Source organism: Mobula hypostoma, chromosome X1 (assembly GCF_963921235.1).
Source record: "Mobula hypostoma chromosome X1, sMobHyp1.1, whole genome shotgun sequence".
In the NCBI taxonomy this organism is placed as follows: domain Eukaryota; kingdom Metazoa; phylum Chordata; class Chondrichthyes; order Myliobatiformes; family Myliobatidae; genus Mobula; species Mobula hypostoma.
This window is the reverse complement of record NC_086128.1, coordinates 65,530,735-65,550,005: the sequence shown is the minus strand read 5'-3', so window position 1 is coordinate 65,550,005 and position 19,271 is coordinate 65,530,735. Positions and strand designations below refer to the sequence as shown.

The 19,271-nt window shown below is 51.7% G+C and overlaps 1 protein-coding gene across 1 annotated transcript in view; it reads right to left on the bottom strand.

Annotated features, from left to right (window-relative positions):
• sp2 (sp2 transcription factor) overlaps positions 1 to 15,977 on the bottom strand; it is a 106,513-nt gene extending 90,536 nt beyond the window's left edge. The window contains exon 1 of the mRNA XM_063036928.1: positions 14,753 to 15,977. Within this exon, the coding sequence (XP_062892998.1) occupies positions 14,753 to 14,759 (7 nt within the window). The 5' untranslated portion in view covers positions 14,760 to 15,977. The remainder of the gene's footprint in view (positions 1 to 14,752) is intronic.
• Between the last annotated feature and the right edge of the window lie 3,294 nt (positions 15,978 to 19,271).

The window sequence follows — 19,271 nt, the reverse complement described above, 5'->3', positions numbered from 1 at the left end:
ATGGTTGAGGGGTAATAACTGTTCCTGAACCTGGTAGTGTGGGACCTGAGGCTCCTGTACCTCCTTCCTGATGGTTGAGGGGTAATAACTGTTCCTGAACCTGGTGGTGTGGGTCCTGAGGCTCCTGTACCTCCTTCCTGATGGTTGAGGGGGTAATAATTGTTCCTGAACCTGGTGGTGTGGGTCCTGAGGCTCCTGTACCTTCTTCCTGGTGGTTGACGGGTAATAACTGTTCCTGAACCTGGTGGTGTGGGTCCTGAGGCTCCTGTACCTCCTTCCTGATGGTTGAGGGGTAATAATTGTTCCTGAACCTGGTGGTGTGGGTCCTGAGACTCCTGTACCTCCTTCCTGATGGTTGAGGGGTAATAACTGTTCCTGAACCTGGTGGTGTGGGTCCTGAGGCTCCTGTACCTCCTTCCTGATGGTTGAGGGGTAATAACTGTTCCTGAACCTGGTAGTGTGGGACCTGAGGCTCCTGTACCTCCTTCCTGATGGTTGAGGGGTAATAACTGTTCCTGAACCTGGTAGTGTGGGACCTGAGGCTCCTGTACCTCCTTCCTGATGGTTGAGGGGTAATAACTGTTCCTGAACCTGGTGGTGTGGGTCCTGAGGCTCCTGTACCTCCTTCCTGATGGTTGAGGGGGTAATAACTGTTCCTGAACCTGGTGGTGTGGGTCCTGAGGCTCCTGTACCTTCTTCCTGATGGTTGAGGTGTAATGACTGTTCCTGAACCTGGTGGTGTGGGACCTGAGGCTCCTGTACCTCCTTCCTGATGGTTGAGGGGGTAATAACTGTTCCTGAACCTGGTGGTGTGGGTCCTGAGGCTCCTGTACCTCCTTCCTGATAGTTGAGGGGTAATAACTGTTCCCAAACCTGGTGGTGTGGGTTCTGAGGCTCCTGTACCTCCTTCCTAATGGTTGAGGGGTAATAACTGTTCCTGAACCTGGTGGTGTGGGTTCTGAGGCATCTGTACCTCCTTCCTGATGGTTGAGGGGTAATAACTGTTCCTGAACCTGGTAGTGTGGGACCTGAGGCTCCTGTACCTCCTTCCTGATGGTTGAAGGGTAATAACTGTTCCTGAACCTGGTGGTGTGGGTCCTGAGGCTCCTGTACCTCCTTCCTGATGGTTGAGGGGTAATAACTGTTCCTGAACCTGGTGGTGTGGGTCCTGAGGCTCCTGTACCTCCTTCCTGATGGTTGAGGGGGTAATAATTGTTCCTGAACCTGGTGGTGTGGGTCCTGAGGCTCCTGTACCTTCTTCCTGGTGGTTGACGGGTAATAACTGTTCCTGAACCTGGTGGTGTGGGTCCTGAGACTCCTGTACCTCCTTCCAGATGGTTGAGGGGTAATGACTGTTCCTGAACCTGGTGGTGTGGGTCCTGAGTCTCCTGTACCTCCTTCCTGATGGTTGAGGGGTAATAACTGTTCCTGAACCTGGTAGTGTGGGACCTGAGGCTCCTGTACCTCCTTCCTGATGGTTGAAGGGTAATAACTGTTCCGGAACCTGGTGGTGTGGGTCCTGAGGCTCCCGTACCTCCTTCCTGATGGTTGAGGGGTAATAACTGTTCCTGAACCTGGTAGTGTGGGACCTGAGGCTCCTGTACCTCCTTCCTGATGGTTGAGGGGTAATAACTGTTCCTGAACCTGGTGGTGTGGGTCCTGAGGCTCCTGTACCTCCTTCCTGATGGTTGAGGGGGTAATAATTGTTCCTGAACCTGGTGGTGTGGGTCCTGAGGCTCCTGTACCTTCTTCCTGGTGGTTGACGGGTAATAACTGTTCCTGAACCTGGTGGTGTGGGTCCTGAGGCTCCTGTACCTCCTTCCTGATGGTTGAGGGGTAATAATTGTTCCTGAACCTGGTGGTGTGGGTCCTGAGACTCCTGTACCTCCTTCCTGATGGTTGAGGGGTAATAACTGTTCCTGAACCTGGTGGTGTGGGTTCTGAGGCTCCTGTACCTCCTTCCTGATGGTTGAGGGGTAATAACTGTTCCTGAACCTGGTAGTGTGGGACCTGAGGCTCCTGTACCTCCTTCCTGATGGTTGAAGGGTAATAACTGTTCCTGAACCTGGTGGTGTGGGTCCTGAGGATCCTGTACCTCCTTCCTGATGGTTGAGGGGTAATAACTGTTCCTGAACCTGGTGGTGTGGGTCCTGAGGCTCCTGTACCTCCTTCCTGATGGTTGAGGGGGTAATAATTGTTCCTGAACCTGGTGGTGTGGGTCCTGAGGCTCCTGTACCTTCTTCCTGGTGGTTGACGGGTAATAACTGTTCCTGAACCTGGTGGTGTGGGTCCTGAGACTCCTGTACCTCCTTCCAGATGGTTGAGGGGTAATGACTGTTCCTGAACCTGGTGGTGTGGGTCCTGAGTCTCCTGTACCTCCTTCCTGATGGTTGAGGGGTAATAACTGTTCCTGAACCTGGTAGTGTGGGACCTGAGGCTCCTGTACCTCCTTCCTGATGGTTGAAGGGTAATAACTGTTCCTGAACCTGGTGGTGTGGGTCCTGAGGCTCCCGTACCTCCTTCCTGATGGTTGAGGGGTAATAACTGTTCCTGAACCTGGTAGTGTGGGACCTGAGGCTCCTGTACCTCCTTCCTGATGGTTGAGGGGTAATAACTGTTCCTGAACCTGGTGGTGTGGGTCCTGAGGCTCCTGTACCTCCTTCCTGATGGTTGAGGGGGTAATAATTGTTCCTGAACCTGGTGGTGTGGGTCCTGAGGCTCCTGTACCTTCTTCCTGGTGGTTGACGGGTAATAACTGTTCCTGAACCTGGTGGTGTGGGTCCTGAGACTCCTGTACCTCCTTCCAGATGGTTGAGGGGTAATGACTGTTCCTGAACCTGGTGGTGTGGGTCCTGAGTCTCCTGTACCTCCTTCCTGATGGTTGAGGGGTAATAACTGTTCCTGAACCTGGTAGTGTGGGACCTGAGGCTCCTGTACCTCCTTCCTGATGGTTGAAGGGTAATAACTGTTCCTGAACCTGGTGGTGTGGGTCCTGAGGCTCCCGTACCTCCTTCCTGATGGTTGAGGGGTAATAACTGTTCCTGAACCTGGTAGTGTGGGACCTGAGGCTCCTGTACCTCCTTCCTGATGGTTGAGGGGTAATAACTGTTCCTGAACCTGGTGGTGTGGGTCCTGAGGCTCCTGTACCTCCTTCCTGATGGTTGAGGGGGTAATAATTGTTCCTGAACCTGGTGGTGTGGGTCCTGAGGCTCCTGTACCTTCTTCCTGGTGGTTGACGGGTAATAACTGTTCCTGAACCTGGTGGTGTGGGTCCTGAGACTCCTGTACCTCCTTCCAGATGGTTGAGGGGTAATGACTGTTCCTGAACCTGGTGGTGTGGGTCCTGAGTCTCCTGTACCTCCTTCCTGATGGTTGAGGCTCCTGTACCTTCTTCCTGGTGGTTGAGGGGTAATAACTGTTCCTGAACCTGGTGGTGTGGGTCCTGAGACTCCTGTACCTCCTTCCTGATGGTTGAGGGGTAATAACTGTTCCTGAACCTGGTAGTGTGGGACCTGAGGCTCCTGTACCTCCTTCCTGATGGTTGAGGGGTAATAACTGTTCCTGAACCTGGTGGTGTGGGTCCTGAGGCTCCTGTACCTCCTTCCTGATGCTTGAGGGGGTAATAACTGTTCCTGAACCTGGTGGTGTGGGTCCTGAGGCTCCTGAAACTCCTTCCTGATGCTTGAGGGGTAATAACTGTTCCTGAACCTGGTGGTGTGGGTCCTGAGGCTCCTGTACCTTCTTCCTGGTGGTTGACGGGTAATAACTGTTCCTGAACCTGGTGGTGTGGGTCCTGAGGCTCCTGTACCTTCTTCCTGGTGGTTGACGGGTAATAACTGTTCCTGAACCTGTGGTGTGTGTCCTGAGACTCCTGTACCTGCTTCCTGATGGTTGAGGGGTAATGACTGTTCCTGAACCTGGTGGTGTGGGTCCTGAGGCTCCTGTACCTCCTTCCTGATGGTTGAGGGGTAATAACTGTTCCTGAACCTGGTGGTGTGGGTCCTGAGGCTCCTGTACCTCCTTCCTGATGGTTGAGGGGGTAATAACTGTTCCTGAACCTGGTGGTGTGGGTCCTGAGGCTCCTGTACCTTCTTCCTGATGGTTGAGGTGTAATGACTGTTCCTGAACCTGGTGGTGTGGGACCTGAGGCTCCTGTACCTCCTTCCTGATGGTTGAGGGGGTAATAACTGTTCCTGAACCTGGTGGTGTGGGTCCTGAGGCTCCTGTACCTCCTTCCTGATAGTTGAGGGGTAATAACTGTTCCCGAACCTGGTGGTGTGGGTTCTGAGGCTCCTGTACCTCCTTCCTGATGGTTGAGGGGTAATAACTGTTCCTGAACCTGGTGGTGTGGGTTCTGAGGCTCCTGTACCTCCTTCCTGATGGTTGAGGGGTAATAACTGTTCCTGAACCTGGTAGTGTGGGACCTGAGGCTCCTGTACCTCCTTCCTGATGGTTGAAGGGTAATAACTGTTCCTGAACCTGGTGGTGTGGGTCCTGAGGCTCCTGTACCTCCTTCCTGATGGTTGAGGGGTAATAACTGTTCCTGAACCTGGTGGTGTGGGTCCTGAGGCTCCTGTACCTCCTTCCTGATGGTTGAGGGGGTAATAATTGTTCCTGAACCTGGTGGTGTGGGTCCTGAGGCTCCTGTACCTTCTTCCTGGTGGTTGACGGGTAATAACTGTTCCTGAACCTGGTGGTGTGGGTCCTGAGACTCCTGTACCTCCTTCCAGATGGTTGAGGGGTAATGACTGTTCCTGAACCTGGTGGTGTGGGTCCTGAGTCTCCTGTACCTCCTTCCTGATGGTTGAGGGGTAATAACTGTTCCTGAACCTGGTAGTGTGGGACCTGAGGCTCCTGTACCTCCTTCCTGATGGTTGAAGGGTAATAACTGTTCCCGAACCTGGTGGTGTGGGTCCTGAGGCTCCCGTACCTCCTTCCTGATGGTTGAGGGGTAATAACTGTTCCTGAACCTGGTAGTGTGGGACCTGAGGCTCCTGTACCTCCTTCCTGATGGTTGAGGGGTAATAACTGTTCCTGAACCTGGTGGTGTGGGTCCTGAGGCTCCTGTACCTCCTTCCTGATGGTTGAGGGGGTAATAATTGTTCCTGAACCTGGTGGTGTGGGTCCTGAGGCTCCTGTACCTTCTTCCTGGTGGTTGACGGGTAATAACTGTTCCTGAACCTGGTGGTGTGGGTCCTGAGGCTCCTGTACCTCCTTCCTGATGGTTGAGGGGTAATAATTGTTCCTGAACCTGGTGGTGTGGGTCCTGAGACTCCTGTACCTCCTTCCTGATGGTTGAGGTGTAATAACTGTTCCTGAACCTGGTGGTGTGGGTCCTGAGGCTCCTGCACCTCCTTCCTGATGGTTGAGGGGTAATAATTGTTCCTGAACCTGGTGGTGTGGGTCCTGAGACTCCTGTACCTCCTTCCTGATGGTTGAGGGGTAATAACTGTTCCTGAACCTGGTGGTGTGGGTTCTGAGGCTCCTGTACCTCCTTCCTGATGGTTGAGGGGTAATAACTGTTCCTGAACCTGGTAGTGTGGGACCTGAGGCTCCTGTACCTCCTTCCTGATGGTTGAAGGGTAATAACTGTTCCTGAACCTGGTGGTGTGGGTCCTGAGGCTCCTGTACCTCCTTCCTGATGGTTGAGGGGTAATAACTGTTCCTGAACCTGGTGGTGTGGGTCCTGAGGCTCCTGTACCTCCTTCCTGATGGTTGAGGGGGTAATAATTGTTCCTGAACCTGGTGGTGTGGGTCCTGAGGCTCCTGTACCTTCTTCCTGGTGGTTGACGGGTAATAACTGTTCCTGAACCTGGTGGTGTGGGTCCTGAGACTCCTGTACCTCCTTCCAGATGGTTGAGGGGTAATGACTGTTCCTGAACCTGGTGGTGTGGGTCCTGAGTCTCCTGTACCTCCTTCCTGATGGTTGAGGGGTAATAACTGTTCCTGAACCTGGTAGTGTGGGACCTGAGGCTCCTGTACCTCCTTCCTGATGGTTGAAGGGTAATAACTGTTCCTGAACCTGGTGGTGTGGGTCCTGAGGCTCCCGTACCTCCTTCCTGATGGTTGAGGGGTAATAACTGTTCCTGAACCTGGTAGTGTGGGACCTGAGGCTCCTGTACCTCCTTCCTGATGGTTGAGGGGTAATAACTGTTCCTGAACCTGGTGGTGTGGGTCCTGAGGCTCCTGTACCTCCTTCCTGATGGTTGAGGGGGTAATAATTGTTCCTGAACCTGGTGGTGTGGGTCCTGAGGCTCCTGTACCTTCTTCCTGGTGGTTGACGGGTAATAACTGTTCCTGAACCTGGTGGTGTGGGTCCTGAGACTCCTGTACCTCCTTCCAGATGGTTGAGGGGTAATGACTGTTCCTGAACCTGGTGGTGTGGGTCCTGAGTCTCCTGTACCTCCTTCCTGATGGTTGAGGGGTAATAACTGTTCCTGAACCTGGTAGTGTGGGACCTGAGGCTCCTGTACCTCCTTCCTGATGGTTGAAGGGTAATAACTGTTCCTGAACCTGGTGGTGTGGGTCCTGAGGCTCCCGTACCTCCTTCCTGATGGTTGAGGGGTAATAACTGTTCCTGAACCTGGTAGTGTGGGACCTGAGGCTCCTGTACCTCCTTCCTGATGGTTGAGGGGTAATAACTGTTCCTGAACCTGGTGGTGTGGGTCCTGAGGCTCCTGTACCTCCTTCCTGATGGTTGAGGGGTAATAACTGTTCCTGAACCTGGTGGTGTGGGTTCTGAGGCTCCTGTACCTCCTTCCTGATGGTTGAGGGGTAATAACTGTTCCTGAACCTGGTAGTGTGGGACCTGAGGCTCCTGTACCTCCTTCCTGATGGTTGAAGGGTAATAACTGTTCCTGAACCTGGTGGTGTGGGTCCTGAGGCTCCTGTACCTCCTTCCTGATGGTTGAGGGGTAATAACTGTTCCTGAACCTGGTGGTGTGGGTCCTGAGGCTCCTGTACCTCCTTCCTGATGGTTGAGGGGGTAATAATTGTTCCTGAACCTGGTGGTGTGGGTCCTGAGGCTCCTGTACCTTCTTCCTGGTGGTTGACGGGTAATAACTGTTCCTGAACCTGGTGGTGTGGGTCCTGAGGCTCCTGTACCTCCTTCCAGATGGTTGAGGGGTAATGACTGTTCCTGAACCTGGTGGTGTGGGTCCTGAGTCTCCTGTACCTCCTTCCTGATGGTTGAGGGGTAATAACTGTTCCTGAACCTGGTAGTGTGGGACCTGAGGCTCCTGTACCTCCTTCCTGATGGTTGAAGGGTAATAACTGTTCCCGAACCTGGTGGTGTGGGTCCTGAGGCTCCAGTACCTCCTTCCTGATGGTTGAGGGGTAATAACTGTTCCTGAACCTGGTTTTGTGGGACCTGAGGCTCCTGTACCTCCTTCCTGATGGTTGAGGGGTAATAACTGTTCCTGAACCTGGTGGTGTGGGTCCTGAGGCTCCTGTACCTCCTTCCTGATGGTTGAGGGGGTAATAATTGTTCCTGAACCTGGTGGTGTGGGTCCTGAGGCTCCTGTACCTTCTTCCTGGTGGTTGACGGGTAATAACTGTTCCTGAACCTGGTGGTGTGGGTCCTGAGGCTCCTGTACCTCCTTCCTGATGGTTGAGGGGTAATAATTGTTCCTGAACCTGGTGGTGTGGGTCCTGAGACTCCTGTACCTCCTTCCTGATGGTTGAGGTGTAATCACCGTTACTGAACCTGTTGGTGTGGGACCTGAGGCTCCTGTAACTCCTTTCTCATGGTTGAGGGGTAATAACTGTTCCTGAACCTGGTGGTGTGGGTTCTGAGGCTTCTGTACCTCCTTCCTGATAGTTGAGGGGTAATAACTGTTCCTGAACCTGGTAGTGTGGGACCTGAGGCTCCTGTACCTCCTTCCTGATGGTTGAGGGGTAATTACTGTTCCTGAACCTGGTGATGTGGGTCCTGAGGCTCCTGTACCTCCATCCTGATGTTTGAGGAGTAATAACTGTTCCTGAACCTGGTGTTGTGGGTCATCAGGCTCCTGTACCTCCTTCCTGATGGTTGAGGGGGTAATAATTGTTCCTGAACCTGGTGGTGTGGGTCCTGAGGCTCCTGTACCTTCTTCCTGGTGGTTGACGGGTAATAACTGTTCCTGAACCTGGTGGTGTGGGTCCTGAGACTCCTGTACCTCCTTCCAGATGGTTGAGGGGTAATGACTGTTCCTGAACCTGGTGGTGTGGGTCCTGAGTCTCCTGTACCTCCTTCCTGATGGTTGAGGGGTAATAACTGTTCCTGAACCTGGTAGTGTGGGACCTGAGGCTCCTGTACCTCCTTCCTGATGGTTGAAGGGTAATAACTGTTCCTGAACCTGGTGGTGTGGGTCCTGAGGCTCCCGTACCTCCTTCCTGATGGTTGAGGGGTAATAACTGTTCCTGAACCTGGTAGTGTGGGACCTGAGGCTCCTGTACCTCCTTCCTGATGGTTGAGGGGTAATAACTGTTCCTGAACCTGGTGGTGTGGGTCCTGAGGCTCCTGTACCTCCTTCCTGATGGTTGAGGGGGTAATAATTGTTCCTGAACCTGGTGGTGTGGGTCCTGAGGCTCCTGTACCTTCTTCCTGGTGGTTGACGGGTAATAACTGTTCCTGAACCTGGTGGTGTGGGTCCTGAGACTCCTGTACCTCCTTCCAGATGGTTGAGGGGTAATGACTGTTCCTGAACCTGGTGGTGTGGGTCCTGAGTCTCCTGTACCTCCTTCCTGATGGTTGAGGGGTAATAACTGTTCCTGAACCTGGTAGTGTGGGACCTGAGGCTCCTGTACCTCCTTCCTGATGGTTGAAGGGTAATAACTGTTCCTGAACCTGGTGGTGTGGGTCCTGAGGCTCCCGTACCTCCTTCCTGATGGTTGAGGGGTAATAACTGTTCCTGAACCTGGTAGTGTGGGACCTGAGGCTCCTGTACCTCCTTCCTGATGGTTGAGGGGTAATAACTGTTCCTGAACCTGGTGGTGTGGGTCCTGAGGCTCCTGTACCTCCTTCCTGATGGTTGAGGGGGTAATAATTGTTCCTGAACCTGGTGGTGTGGGTCCTGAGGCTCCTGTACCTTCTTCCTGGTGGTTGACGGGTAATAACTGTTCCTGAACCTGGTGGTGTGGGTCCTGAGACTCCTGTACCTCCTTCCAGATGGTTGAGGGGTAATGACTGTTCCTGAACCTGGTGGTGTGGGTCCTGAGTCTCCTGTACCTCCTTCCTGATGGTTGAGGCTCCTGTACCTTCTTCCTGGTGGTTGAGGGGTAATAACTGTTCCTGAACCTGGTGGTGTGGGTCCTGAGACTCCTGTACCTCCTTCCTGATGGTTGAGGGGTAATAACTGTTCCTGAACCTGGTAGTGTGGGACCTGAGGCTCCTGTACCTCCTTCCTGATGGTTGAGGGGTAATAACTGTTCCTGAACCTGGTGGTGTGGGTCCTGAGGCTCCTGTACCTCCTTCCTGATGCTTGAGGGGGTAATAACTGTTCCTGAACCTGGTGGTGTGGGTCCTGAGGCTCCTGAAACTCCTTCCTGATGCTTGAGGGGTAATAACTGTTCCTGAACCTGGTGGTGTGGGTCCTGAGGCTCCTGTACCTACTTCCTGGTGGTTGACGGGTAATAACTGTTCCTGAACCTGGTGGTGTGGGTCCTGAGGCTCCTGTACCTTCTTCCTGGTGGTTGACGGGTAATAACTGTTCCTGAACCTGTGGTGTGTGTCCTGAGACTCCTGTACCTCCTTCCTGATGGTTGAGGGGTAATGACTGTTCCTGAACCTGGTGGTGTGGGTCCTGAGGCTCCTGTACCTCCTTCCTGATGGTTGAGGGGTAATAACTGTTCCTGAACCTGGTGGTGTGGGTCCTGAGGCTCCTGAAACTCCTTCCTGATGCTTGAGGGGTAATAACTGTTCCTGAACCTGGTGGTGTGGGTCCTGAGGCCTCCTACCCAATGGCAGGAGTGAGAAGAGACAATGTCCTGACACTCTGATGATGGACGCTGCTTTCCTACAGCAATGTTTCATGTAGATGTGCTCAATGGTTGAGAGGGTTTTACACGTGTTGTACCGGGTGCAATCCACTATCTCTTGCGGGATCTTCCGCTCAAACCGTTGGCGTTCCCACACCAGGCTGTGATGTAGCCAGTCGGCACACTTTCCACCGGGCATTCACAGAAGTGCCGGCGATACCACGGCAGGCACCAGTTTCAATTGCGCCCGTGCACACATGCAGCCGTGCATGCAACGGTGACTTCTGACCTCTCGCGTCTGTCGAAGTCACTTAAATACCACTGCTTCGACCGTTACCTCCCAGCCGGCCATTCCAGGCGCCCACCACTCTCTGTGCAAGTCGCCTTTAAAATATTCCCCCCCCCCCCCCGCCTTAACAGCACAGGGACAGGCCATTCGGCCCACATTGTTGTGCTGACCCAGCTAAAGAGCAAATCAGAACCAAACACTAATCCCTCCTCACTACGCCATGTCCATATCCCTCCATCTTCCTCATATCCATGTGCCTATTTGATTAGATTAGATTCAACTTTATTGTCATTGTGCTGAGTACAGATACAAAGCCAATGAAATGCAGTTAGCATCTGACCAGAAATGCAAAGAATAGTGTTATTTACAAAATAACTGTGAATAAAAAGTAAGTGCTACAGCACACAAATATAAAAGTACTGAGACAGTACAATATGGGTGCAATACTGCATAGCGCTGTGATGAGAGGTTCAGCAGGGTCACAGCCTCAGGGAAGAAGCTCTTCCTGTGCCTGCTGGTGTGGGAGCGGAGGCTCCTGTAGCGCCAACCGGATGGGGGGAGAGTAAAAGGTCCATGGTTAGGGTGAGATGCATCCCTGATAATGCTTTTCGCCCTGCCCAGGCAGCGTTTATGGTAGATGTTCTCAATGGTGGGCAATTGGGTGCCGATAATCCGCTGGGCAGTTTTCACCACCCGCTGGAGTGCTTTGCAGTCCAATACGGGACAATTGCCATACCACACTGAGATGCAGTTGGTGAGTACCCGAATGTCTTTTAAAAGCCTCTAATATATTTGTCTCTACCACCAGAACAGGCATCCACCACTCTCTGAGTAAAAAACTTACCCCTTGAACCTACCCCTTCTCACCTTCAATGCCTGCTCTCTGGTATCAGACATTTCAACCCTGGGAAACAGATACTCTCTATCCAGTCTGTCTTTGCCTCTCATAATCTTATAAACCTCCATCAGATCTCCTCTTGGCCTCCGGCACTCCACAGAAAACAACCCAAGTTTATCCAGCCTCTCGTGATAGCACATGCCCTCTAAACCAGGCAGCATCCTGGTAAACCTCTTCTGCCCCCTCTCCAAAGCCCCAACTTCCTTCCTATAGCGGGGCGACAAGAACTGTTTGCAACACTCCAGGTGCGGCCTAACCAGAGTTTTATAACTTCCTGACTTTTGAACTCAGTGCCTCGACCAATAAGGGGGAGCATTCCACCTGCCTTCTCAAACACCCCGTCGTCCTGTGTCGCCAAAGCTTCCAGGTGATCACCAAACCTTCAAAAACGAGGGAAGCTGCAGAGAGGAGGGGCTGCAGCGCCTATGTTACTGCAGTAACTCTGTACGGCCAAGACCCCATGCAAAGAGTCAGCTGCTTACCCGCAACCCCGGATCGGGAGATTCCATCCCTCTCCCTCACAAGCCCTGTGTCAGGACTCTGACCCCTCCACCTCCCAAACTCTTTCACCCCCCCGCTTCATTTCCCCACTCTGGGGGGTCAGTGTGGACATGGTGGAGGATTACAAATACCTGGGGATACGAATTGACAATAAACTGGACTGGTCTAAGAACACTGAGGCTGTCTACAAGAAGGGTCAGAGCCGTCTCTATTTCCTGAGGAGACTGAGGTCCTTTAACATCTGCCGGACGATGCTGAGGATGTTCTACGAGTCTGTGGTGGCCAGTGCTATCATGTTTGCTGTTGTGTGCTGGGGCAGCAGGCTGAGGGGAGCAGACACCAACAGAATCAACAAACTCATTCGTAAGGCCAGTGATGTTGTGGGGATGGAACTGGACTCTCTGACGGTGGTGTCTGAAAAGAGGATGCTGTCCAAGTTGCATGCCATCTTGGACAATGTCTCCCATCCACTACATAATGTACTGGGTGGGCACAGGAGTACATTCAGCCAGAGACTCATTCCACCGAGATGCAACACAGAGCGTCATAGGAAGTCATTCCTGCCTGTGGCCATCAAACTTTACAACTCCTCCCTTGGAGGGTCAGACACCCTGAGCCAATAGGCTGGTCCTGGACTTATTTCCTGGCATAATTTACATATTACTATTTAACTATTTATGGTTCTATTACTATTTATTATTTATGGTGCAACTGTAACGAAAACCAATTTCCCCAGGGATCAATAAAGTATGACTATGACTACTCCTGACCTGCCTTTCCCCTCCCCACTTTCATCCCTTTCTCCCACAGCCCACTCTCCTCCCCTATCAGATACCTTCTATCAGATCTCCTATCAGATACTTTCAAATCTCTTACTAACTCTTCTTTCAGTTAGTCCTGATGAAGGGTCTCGGCCCGAAACGCCGACTGTACCTCTTCCTACAGATGCTGCCTGGCCTGCTGTGTTCACCAGCAACTTTGATGTGTGTTGCCTTCTTCTTCAGCTCTTTTGCTTTTCCACTTAAAACTTTGTGGCCGTAATGCACCATTAAGCTGGATGCCAACCGCCGTAAAACAAGATACAGACAGACACTTAAAACTTAAGTTTATTATCAAAGTACATATACGTCACCGTATACAACCCTGAGATTCATTTTCATGCAGACATAACATATCTATAGAATATTAACCGTAACAGAATCAAAGACCGCATCAACTTGAGCGTTCAACCAGTGTACAGAAGACAACAAACCGTGCAAACACAAAAAGGCAGAAATTATCAGGCATCTGTTAGTCTCGTGAGAACATGGATTTGCGCCTGGGCAAGGTTGTACGGAAGACCGGCAGTTGCCCATGCTGCAAGTCTCCCCTCTCCACGACACCGATGTTGTCCAAGGGAAGGGCATTAGGACCCATACAGCTTGGCACCGGTGTCGTCGCAGAGCAATGTGTGGTTAAGTGCCTTGCTCAAGGACACAACATGCTGCCTCGGGGCTGAGGCTCGAAATAGACTGATGCCTTAACCACTTGGCCACGCCAAGAAACAAATAATAATAATAAAAATAAATGAATAAACAATAAATATTGAGAATCTGTAGATTATTGGGCTCTTGATTAAAAGGGGCTAACTACACCCAGGTGCCCCGTCATTGAAATGTTCCCCACAACCAAGGGTCTCACTTTCAGGACTCTTCATCTCATGTTCTGGTTATTTATTGCTATTTATCTATATTTCGCACTTGGACCGTTCATTGTCTACCGGCTGCCCTTTCACTAACCCCGCTTCCCGTCCCCAGCCTGCGGATCTGCCTGGGATGCCCGCAGGAAGAAGGAATCTCCAGGCCGCGTGCGGTGACACGGACGTGCTCTTGACAATAAAACGGACTTTGAACCTTGCTCAGGTTGATTTGCTTAGAGGGGATGCTGGAGATTGCAGAGAGAGAGAGTAATTCGGCTGAGGTAAGTATTGCATGCAGCCCACAGGATGTCGCCAGGGTTAACCAGAGCATCCCCACCCTTACACACCTGTCACCTTGTCGTCCTTCCCCCTCAACTTCTGGGGCTGGCCTTTAGTCATACTTTATTGATCCCGGGGGAAATTGATTTTCCTTACAGTTGCACCATAAATAAATAGTAATATGTAAATTATGCCTGGAAATAAGTCCAGGACCAGCCTATCGGCTCAGGGTGTCTGACCCTCCAAGGGAGGAGTTGTAAAGTTTGATGGCCACAGGCAGGAATGACTTCCTATGACGCTCTGTGTTGCATCTCGGTGGAATGAGTCTCTGGCTGAATGTACTCCTGTGCCCAACCAGTCCATTATGTAGTGGATGGGAGACATTGTCCAAGATGGCATGCAACTTGGACAGCATCCTCTTTTCAGACACAGAGGGTCCACCACCTTAATCATCCTCCCCTTCCCAACTTCTTATTCTGTCTGTGTGCCTCTCCATACAGGTGCTTCCCCCCCCCCCCGACCTGCTGAGCTCCTCCAGCATTTCTGTGACCCTCCGACCTCCCCAAACCCTTGGCTCAGGATCCTCTAAACCCTTCCGAAGGGAGGATTTTTTTTAGGGTGGGGGTCTTTGGTTCAGCACCCCCCCCCCAGTGCAAAGCGTCTGGCAACCCCGCCCCTTCCCGCAGCGGGACAGCGGGGTTCTGGCACCGCCTCCCGGCCACCGATGGGCGCCCGGCACCAATGCAAAGCCCCCGTTGGCACTAGGAGGCACCCTCTCCCCCGGAAAAAAAATATAAAGACTGAAAATGTCATCCCTGCTTCGGTTTTCTATGTGCAATGCAACCAAGAATAGAAATGCAAAGAGTTTGCAATGCGAGGTAACGAATGCAAGAGTTTGCAATGCAACCCCTCCCCTTTCTTGCATCTGCCTGCTGGGGCCGGAGCCAGCGGCCTGTCCCGGACCGGCCCAGCCGTCCCCTCCCCCTCGGCAGGCCGGCCAGCCGAGCGGCGGGTGGGCGGGCAGGCAGGCAGCAGCCCCGGGCCCAACCCGGCCCCCCGCCTCCTCCCCGGCCGGCCGCCCGCTCGCCCGCCGGCCGGACGCTCCTTTATCTCGCAACCATTTATATTTTTGAAAAAAAAAGCGACCTACCGCTCATGATGTTTTATTCACTTTAAGAGGGTCAAAGTGGAGCGCGCCGCCGCCGGCCAATCGGCTGCCGGTTTCCGCCCCGTCCGCGCCTGATGGACGCCCGCCGCGCCCAATGGCGCGCCGCCATGAGCCCCCCGGCGGTGACGTCGCGCCAAGACAGGTGGGATCTGGGGCGTCCGGGCAGAGCGATTGGTCGACAATTTAGGGGGCCGCGTTTTGATTGACAGCCCCGCCGATGTTTCCCCCCCACCTGACAAAGGAGAAGGCGGGGCCGAAGCCGGGGCTGCGGGCCCTGTTAGTGGTCAGGATTATGAGTGGCAGTTCCGGCCATCCATTAGCTGTTCAGTATCTGAAGGGGCGCCGCCGGCGCCGGGCCTCTGATTGGCCGGCGTGTCCGGAGGGGCGTTACTCGGGATGATTGACAGCAGTTTGCAGGGATCGCCTGCGTCGCTGGAAAATGTAAAGAGGGCGCGGTGCAGCCATATTCGGAGAGGCGAAGCAATCGACCCGCCCGAAACACCCCGTCAAGTGACCCAATCACAATTGATTTTAAAATTTACAAAGCAATTAAACCCGGAAAAGAAGAAAAAAATACATTGCAAGGCCTCAGAGGATGGGTGGTTTGATATGTCTGTACAGAAAAAAAGTTTATAAACTTTCCAACTCCACTTAAATCAAACTTCTGTTGCCTCTCTGGCTGCCCGTACTGCGCAGTACAGTGGGCAAACGAAACGTCCCAAGAATCAGAAGGACGATCTTTTAGAACAAATTGTCGTAAGCCACTTCCAATGCTCTGGAGAGGAAACCCCCTCAAGTGGTTTTAAAGTTCGCAGTGGAGTTTCATCAGGGCTTGGACGTCAAAACTCCACTGTCGAAGTTCTATACAGGTTCTGGAGGCGTAGGGTGGCAGGGACATCACCGGGCCTAGAGATGTGGTGGCTCAGGGCCTGCCTACCACCTTCAAGCCCGAGTGGGGTGGCTCATCCCCTTAATGGGCTCCGGGTTCACGAAGAGAGGGCGCGGAGGAAGACGCCAGGCCCCGAGTCGCGGTTCATGTCGAGCAGCTGCGTGACAGAGGACTCTCCGATCGACGGGCTGTTCCCATGTGAGACGCACGGGGACAGACATCCATTGTTGCTGGCAGATCGTCGACTCAAAAGTTAAAAATAAACTTTAATTATCGAAGTATACGACTGTCACCACGTTCATTTTCCTGAGGGGATACTCGTCAAATCTATAGAATAGTAACTGTAGACAGGATCAATGAAAGATCAAGCAGAGTGCAGAAGACAAAAAACTGTGCAAGTGCAAATATAAATAAATAGCAATAACTAACGAGACATGAGATAGAGAGTTCTTAAAGACAGATCATTAGTTGTGGGAACATTTCAATGATGGGGCACGAAAAATTGACTGAAGTTATCTCCTTTAATTCCAGCGCCTGATGGTTGAGGGGTAATAACTGCTTCTGAACCCTCATGGTGTGGAACCTGAGGCTCCTGTACCTCCTTCCTGAAGGTTGAGGGGTAATAACTGTCCCTGAACCTGGTGGTGTGGGTCCTGAGGCTCCTGTACCTCCCTCCCAATGGTTGAGGGGTAATAACTGTTCCTGAACCTGGTAGTGTGGGTCCTGAGGCTCCTGTACCTCCTTCCTGATGGTTAAAGGGGTGATAACTGTTCCTGAACCTGGTGGTGTGGGTCCTGCACCTCCTGTACCTCCTTCCTGCTGGTTGAGGGGTAATAACTGTTCCTGAACCTGGTGGTGGGAGTCCTGAGGCTCCTGTACCTCCTTCCTGATGGTTGAGGGGTAATAACTGTTCCTAAACCAGGTGGTTTGGGACCTGAGGCTCCTGTACCTCCTTCCTGATGGTTGAGGGGTAATAACTGTTCCTGAACCTGGTGGTGTGGGTCCTGAGGCTCCTGTATCTCCATCCTGATGGTTGAGGGGTAATAACTGCTTCTGAACCCTCGTGGTGTGGGTCCTGAGGCTCCTGTACCTCCTTCCTGATGGTTGAAGGGTAATAACTGTTCCTGAACCTGGTGGTGTGAGTCCTGAGGCTCCTGTACCTCCTTCCTGATGGTTGAGGGGTAATAACTGTTCCTAAACCTGGTGGTTTGGGACCTGAGGCTCCTGTACCTACTTCCTGATGATTGAGGGGGTAATACCTGTTCCTAAACCTGGTGGTTTGGGACCTGAGGCTCCTGTACCTCCTTCCTGATGGTTGAGGTGGTAATAACTGTTCCTGAACCTGGTGGTGTGGGTCCTGAGGCTCCTGTACCTCCTTCCTGATGTTTGAGGGGTAATAACTGTTCCTGAACCTGGTGGTGGGAGTCCTGAGGCTCCTGTCCCTCCTTCCTGATGGCAGCAGCGAGAAGTGATCACGGCCTGGGCGGTGGGGATCTCTGAGTATCCTCATCTCCAAACTCTTTTCCTGCGACAGTGCTTCATGTAGATGTGCTCCTTGGTGAGGAGGGCTTTACCCTGGTGATGGACTGGGCCGAAACCACCACTTTTTGTAGGATTTTCCATTCAAGGGCGTTGGTGTTTCCGTACCAGGCTGTGATATCTACAGAGGTTTGTTGAAAGAAGCTCCTTGGTCAGCCCAAAAGATATTGGTCTGCCGTTATGATGTCCGTAAGACCAGAAGACATAGAGGCAGAATTAGGCCATTTAGCTCATCGAGTCTGCTCCGCCTTTCAATCATGGCTGATCCTTTTTTATCTCCTCCATTTCTCAACCTTCTCCCTGTAACCTTTGATGCCGTGTCCAATCAAGAACCTATCAATCTCTGCCTTAAATATGTCCAACGACCTGGCCTCTGCAGCTACGTGGCAACAAATTCCACAAATTCACCACCCTCTGGCTGAAGAAATTCCTCCGCTTCTTTGTTTTGAAAGGGCACCCCTCTATCCTGAGGCTGTGCCCCTTGTCCTAGACTCCCCCACCATGGGAAACATCATTTCCACATCTACTCTGTCAAGACCTTTCAACATTGGAAAGGTTTCAATGAGATCTCCCTTCATCCTTCTGAATTCCAGTGAGTACAGACCCAGAGCCCCATATGATAACCCTTTCATTCCTGGAATCATCCTTGTGAACCTCCTCTGGACCCTCTCCAATGCCAGCACATCTTCTCTAAGATGAGGAGCCCAGAACTGTTCACAATACTCAAGGTGAAGCCTCACCAGTACCTTATAAAGCCTCAGCATCACATCCTTGTTCTTGTATTCTAGACCCCTTGAAATGAATGCTAACATGGCATTTGCCTTCCTCACCACCGACTCAACCTGCAAGTTAACCTTCAGGGTGTTCTGCACACAGACTCCCAAGTCCCTCTGCATCTCAGATTCCTGGATTTTCTCTCCATTTAGAAAGTAGTCTGCACATTTATTTCTACTACCAAAGTGCAAGATAATGCATTTTCCAACGTTGTATTTCATTTGCCAGTTTCTTGCCCATTCTCCTAATCTGTCTAAGTCCTTCTGCATCCTACCTGTTTCCTCAACACTACCTGCCCCTCCACCGATCTTTGTATCACCTGCAAACTTGGCAACAAAGCCATCAATTCCATTATCTAAATCATCGATGTACAGCGTAAAAAGATGAGGTCCTAACACCGACCCCTGTGGAACACTACTAGTCACTGGCAGCAAACCAGACAAGGATCCTTTTATTCCCACTCGCTGCCTCCGACCAATCAGTCAGTGCTCTAACCATGTTAGTAACTTTTCTGTCATACCATGGACTCTTAACTTGGTAAGCAGCTTCATGTGTGGCACCTTGTCAAAGGCCTTCTGAAAGTCCAAATATACACCATCCACTGCATCCCCTTTATCTATCTAACTTGTAATCTCCTCAAAGAATTCCAACAGGTTCGTTAGGCAGGATTTTCCCTGAAGGAAACCATGTTGACTTTGTCCTATCTTGTCCTGTGTCACCAAGTACTCCATCACCTCATCCTTAACAATTGACCCCAAGATCTTCCCAACCACTGAGGTCAGGCTAACTGGTCTATAATTTCCTTTCTGCTGCCTTCCTCCTTTCTTAAAGAGTGGAGTGACATTTGCGATTTTTCAGTCCAATGATTTTTGAAAAATTATTTCTAATGCCACCACAATCTCTAACACTACCTCTTTCAGAACCCTAGGGTGCAGTTCATCTGGTCTGGGTGACTTGTGATCTTTCAGCTTTTTGAACACCTTCTCCCTTGTAATAGTAACTGCACCCACTTCTCTTCCCTCACACACTACAACGTCAGGCATACTGCTAGTGTCTTCCACAGCGAAGACTCATTTAGTTCATCAGCCATCTCCTTGTCCCCCGTTAATATTTCTTCTGCCTCATTTTCTAGCCACTCTCATTTCTCTTTTATTGTTAACATACTTGAAAAATCTTCTATTATCCACTTTGATATTGTTTGCTACCTTGCTTTCATATTTCATCTTTTCCTTTCTCATGATTTTCTCAGCTGCTCTCTGTAGGTTTTTAAAAACTTCCCAATCCTCTATCTTCACACTA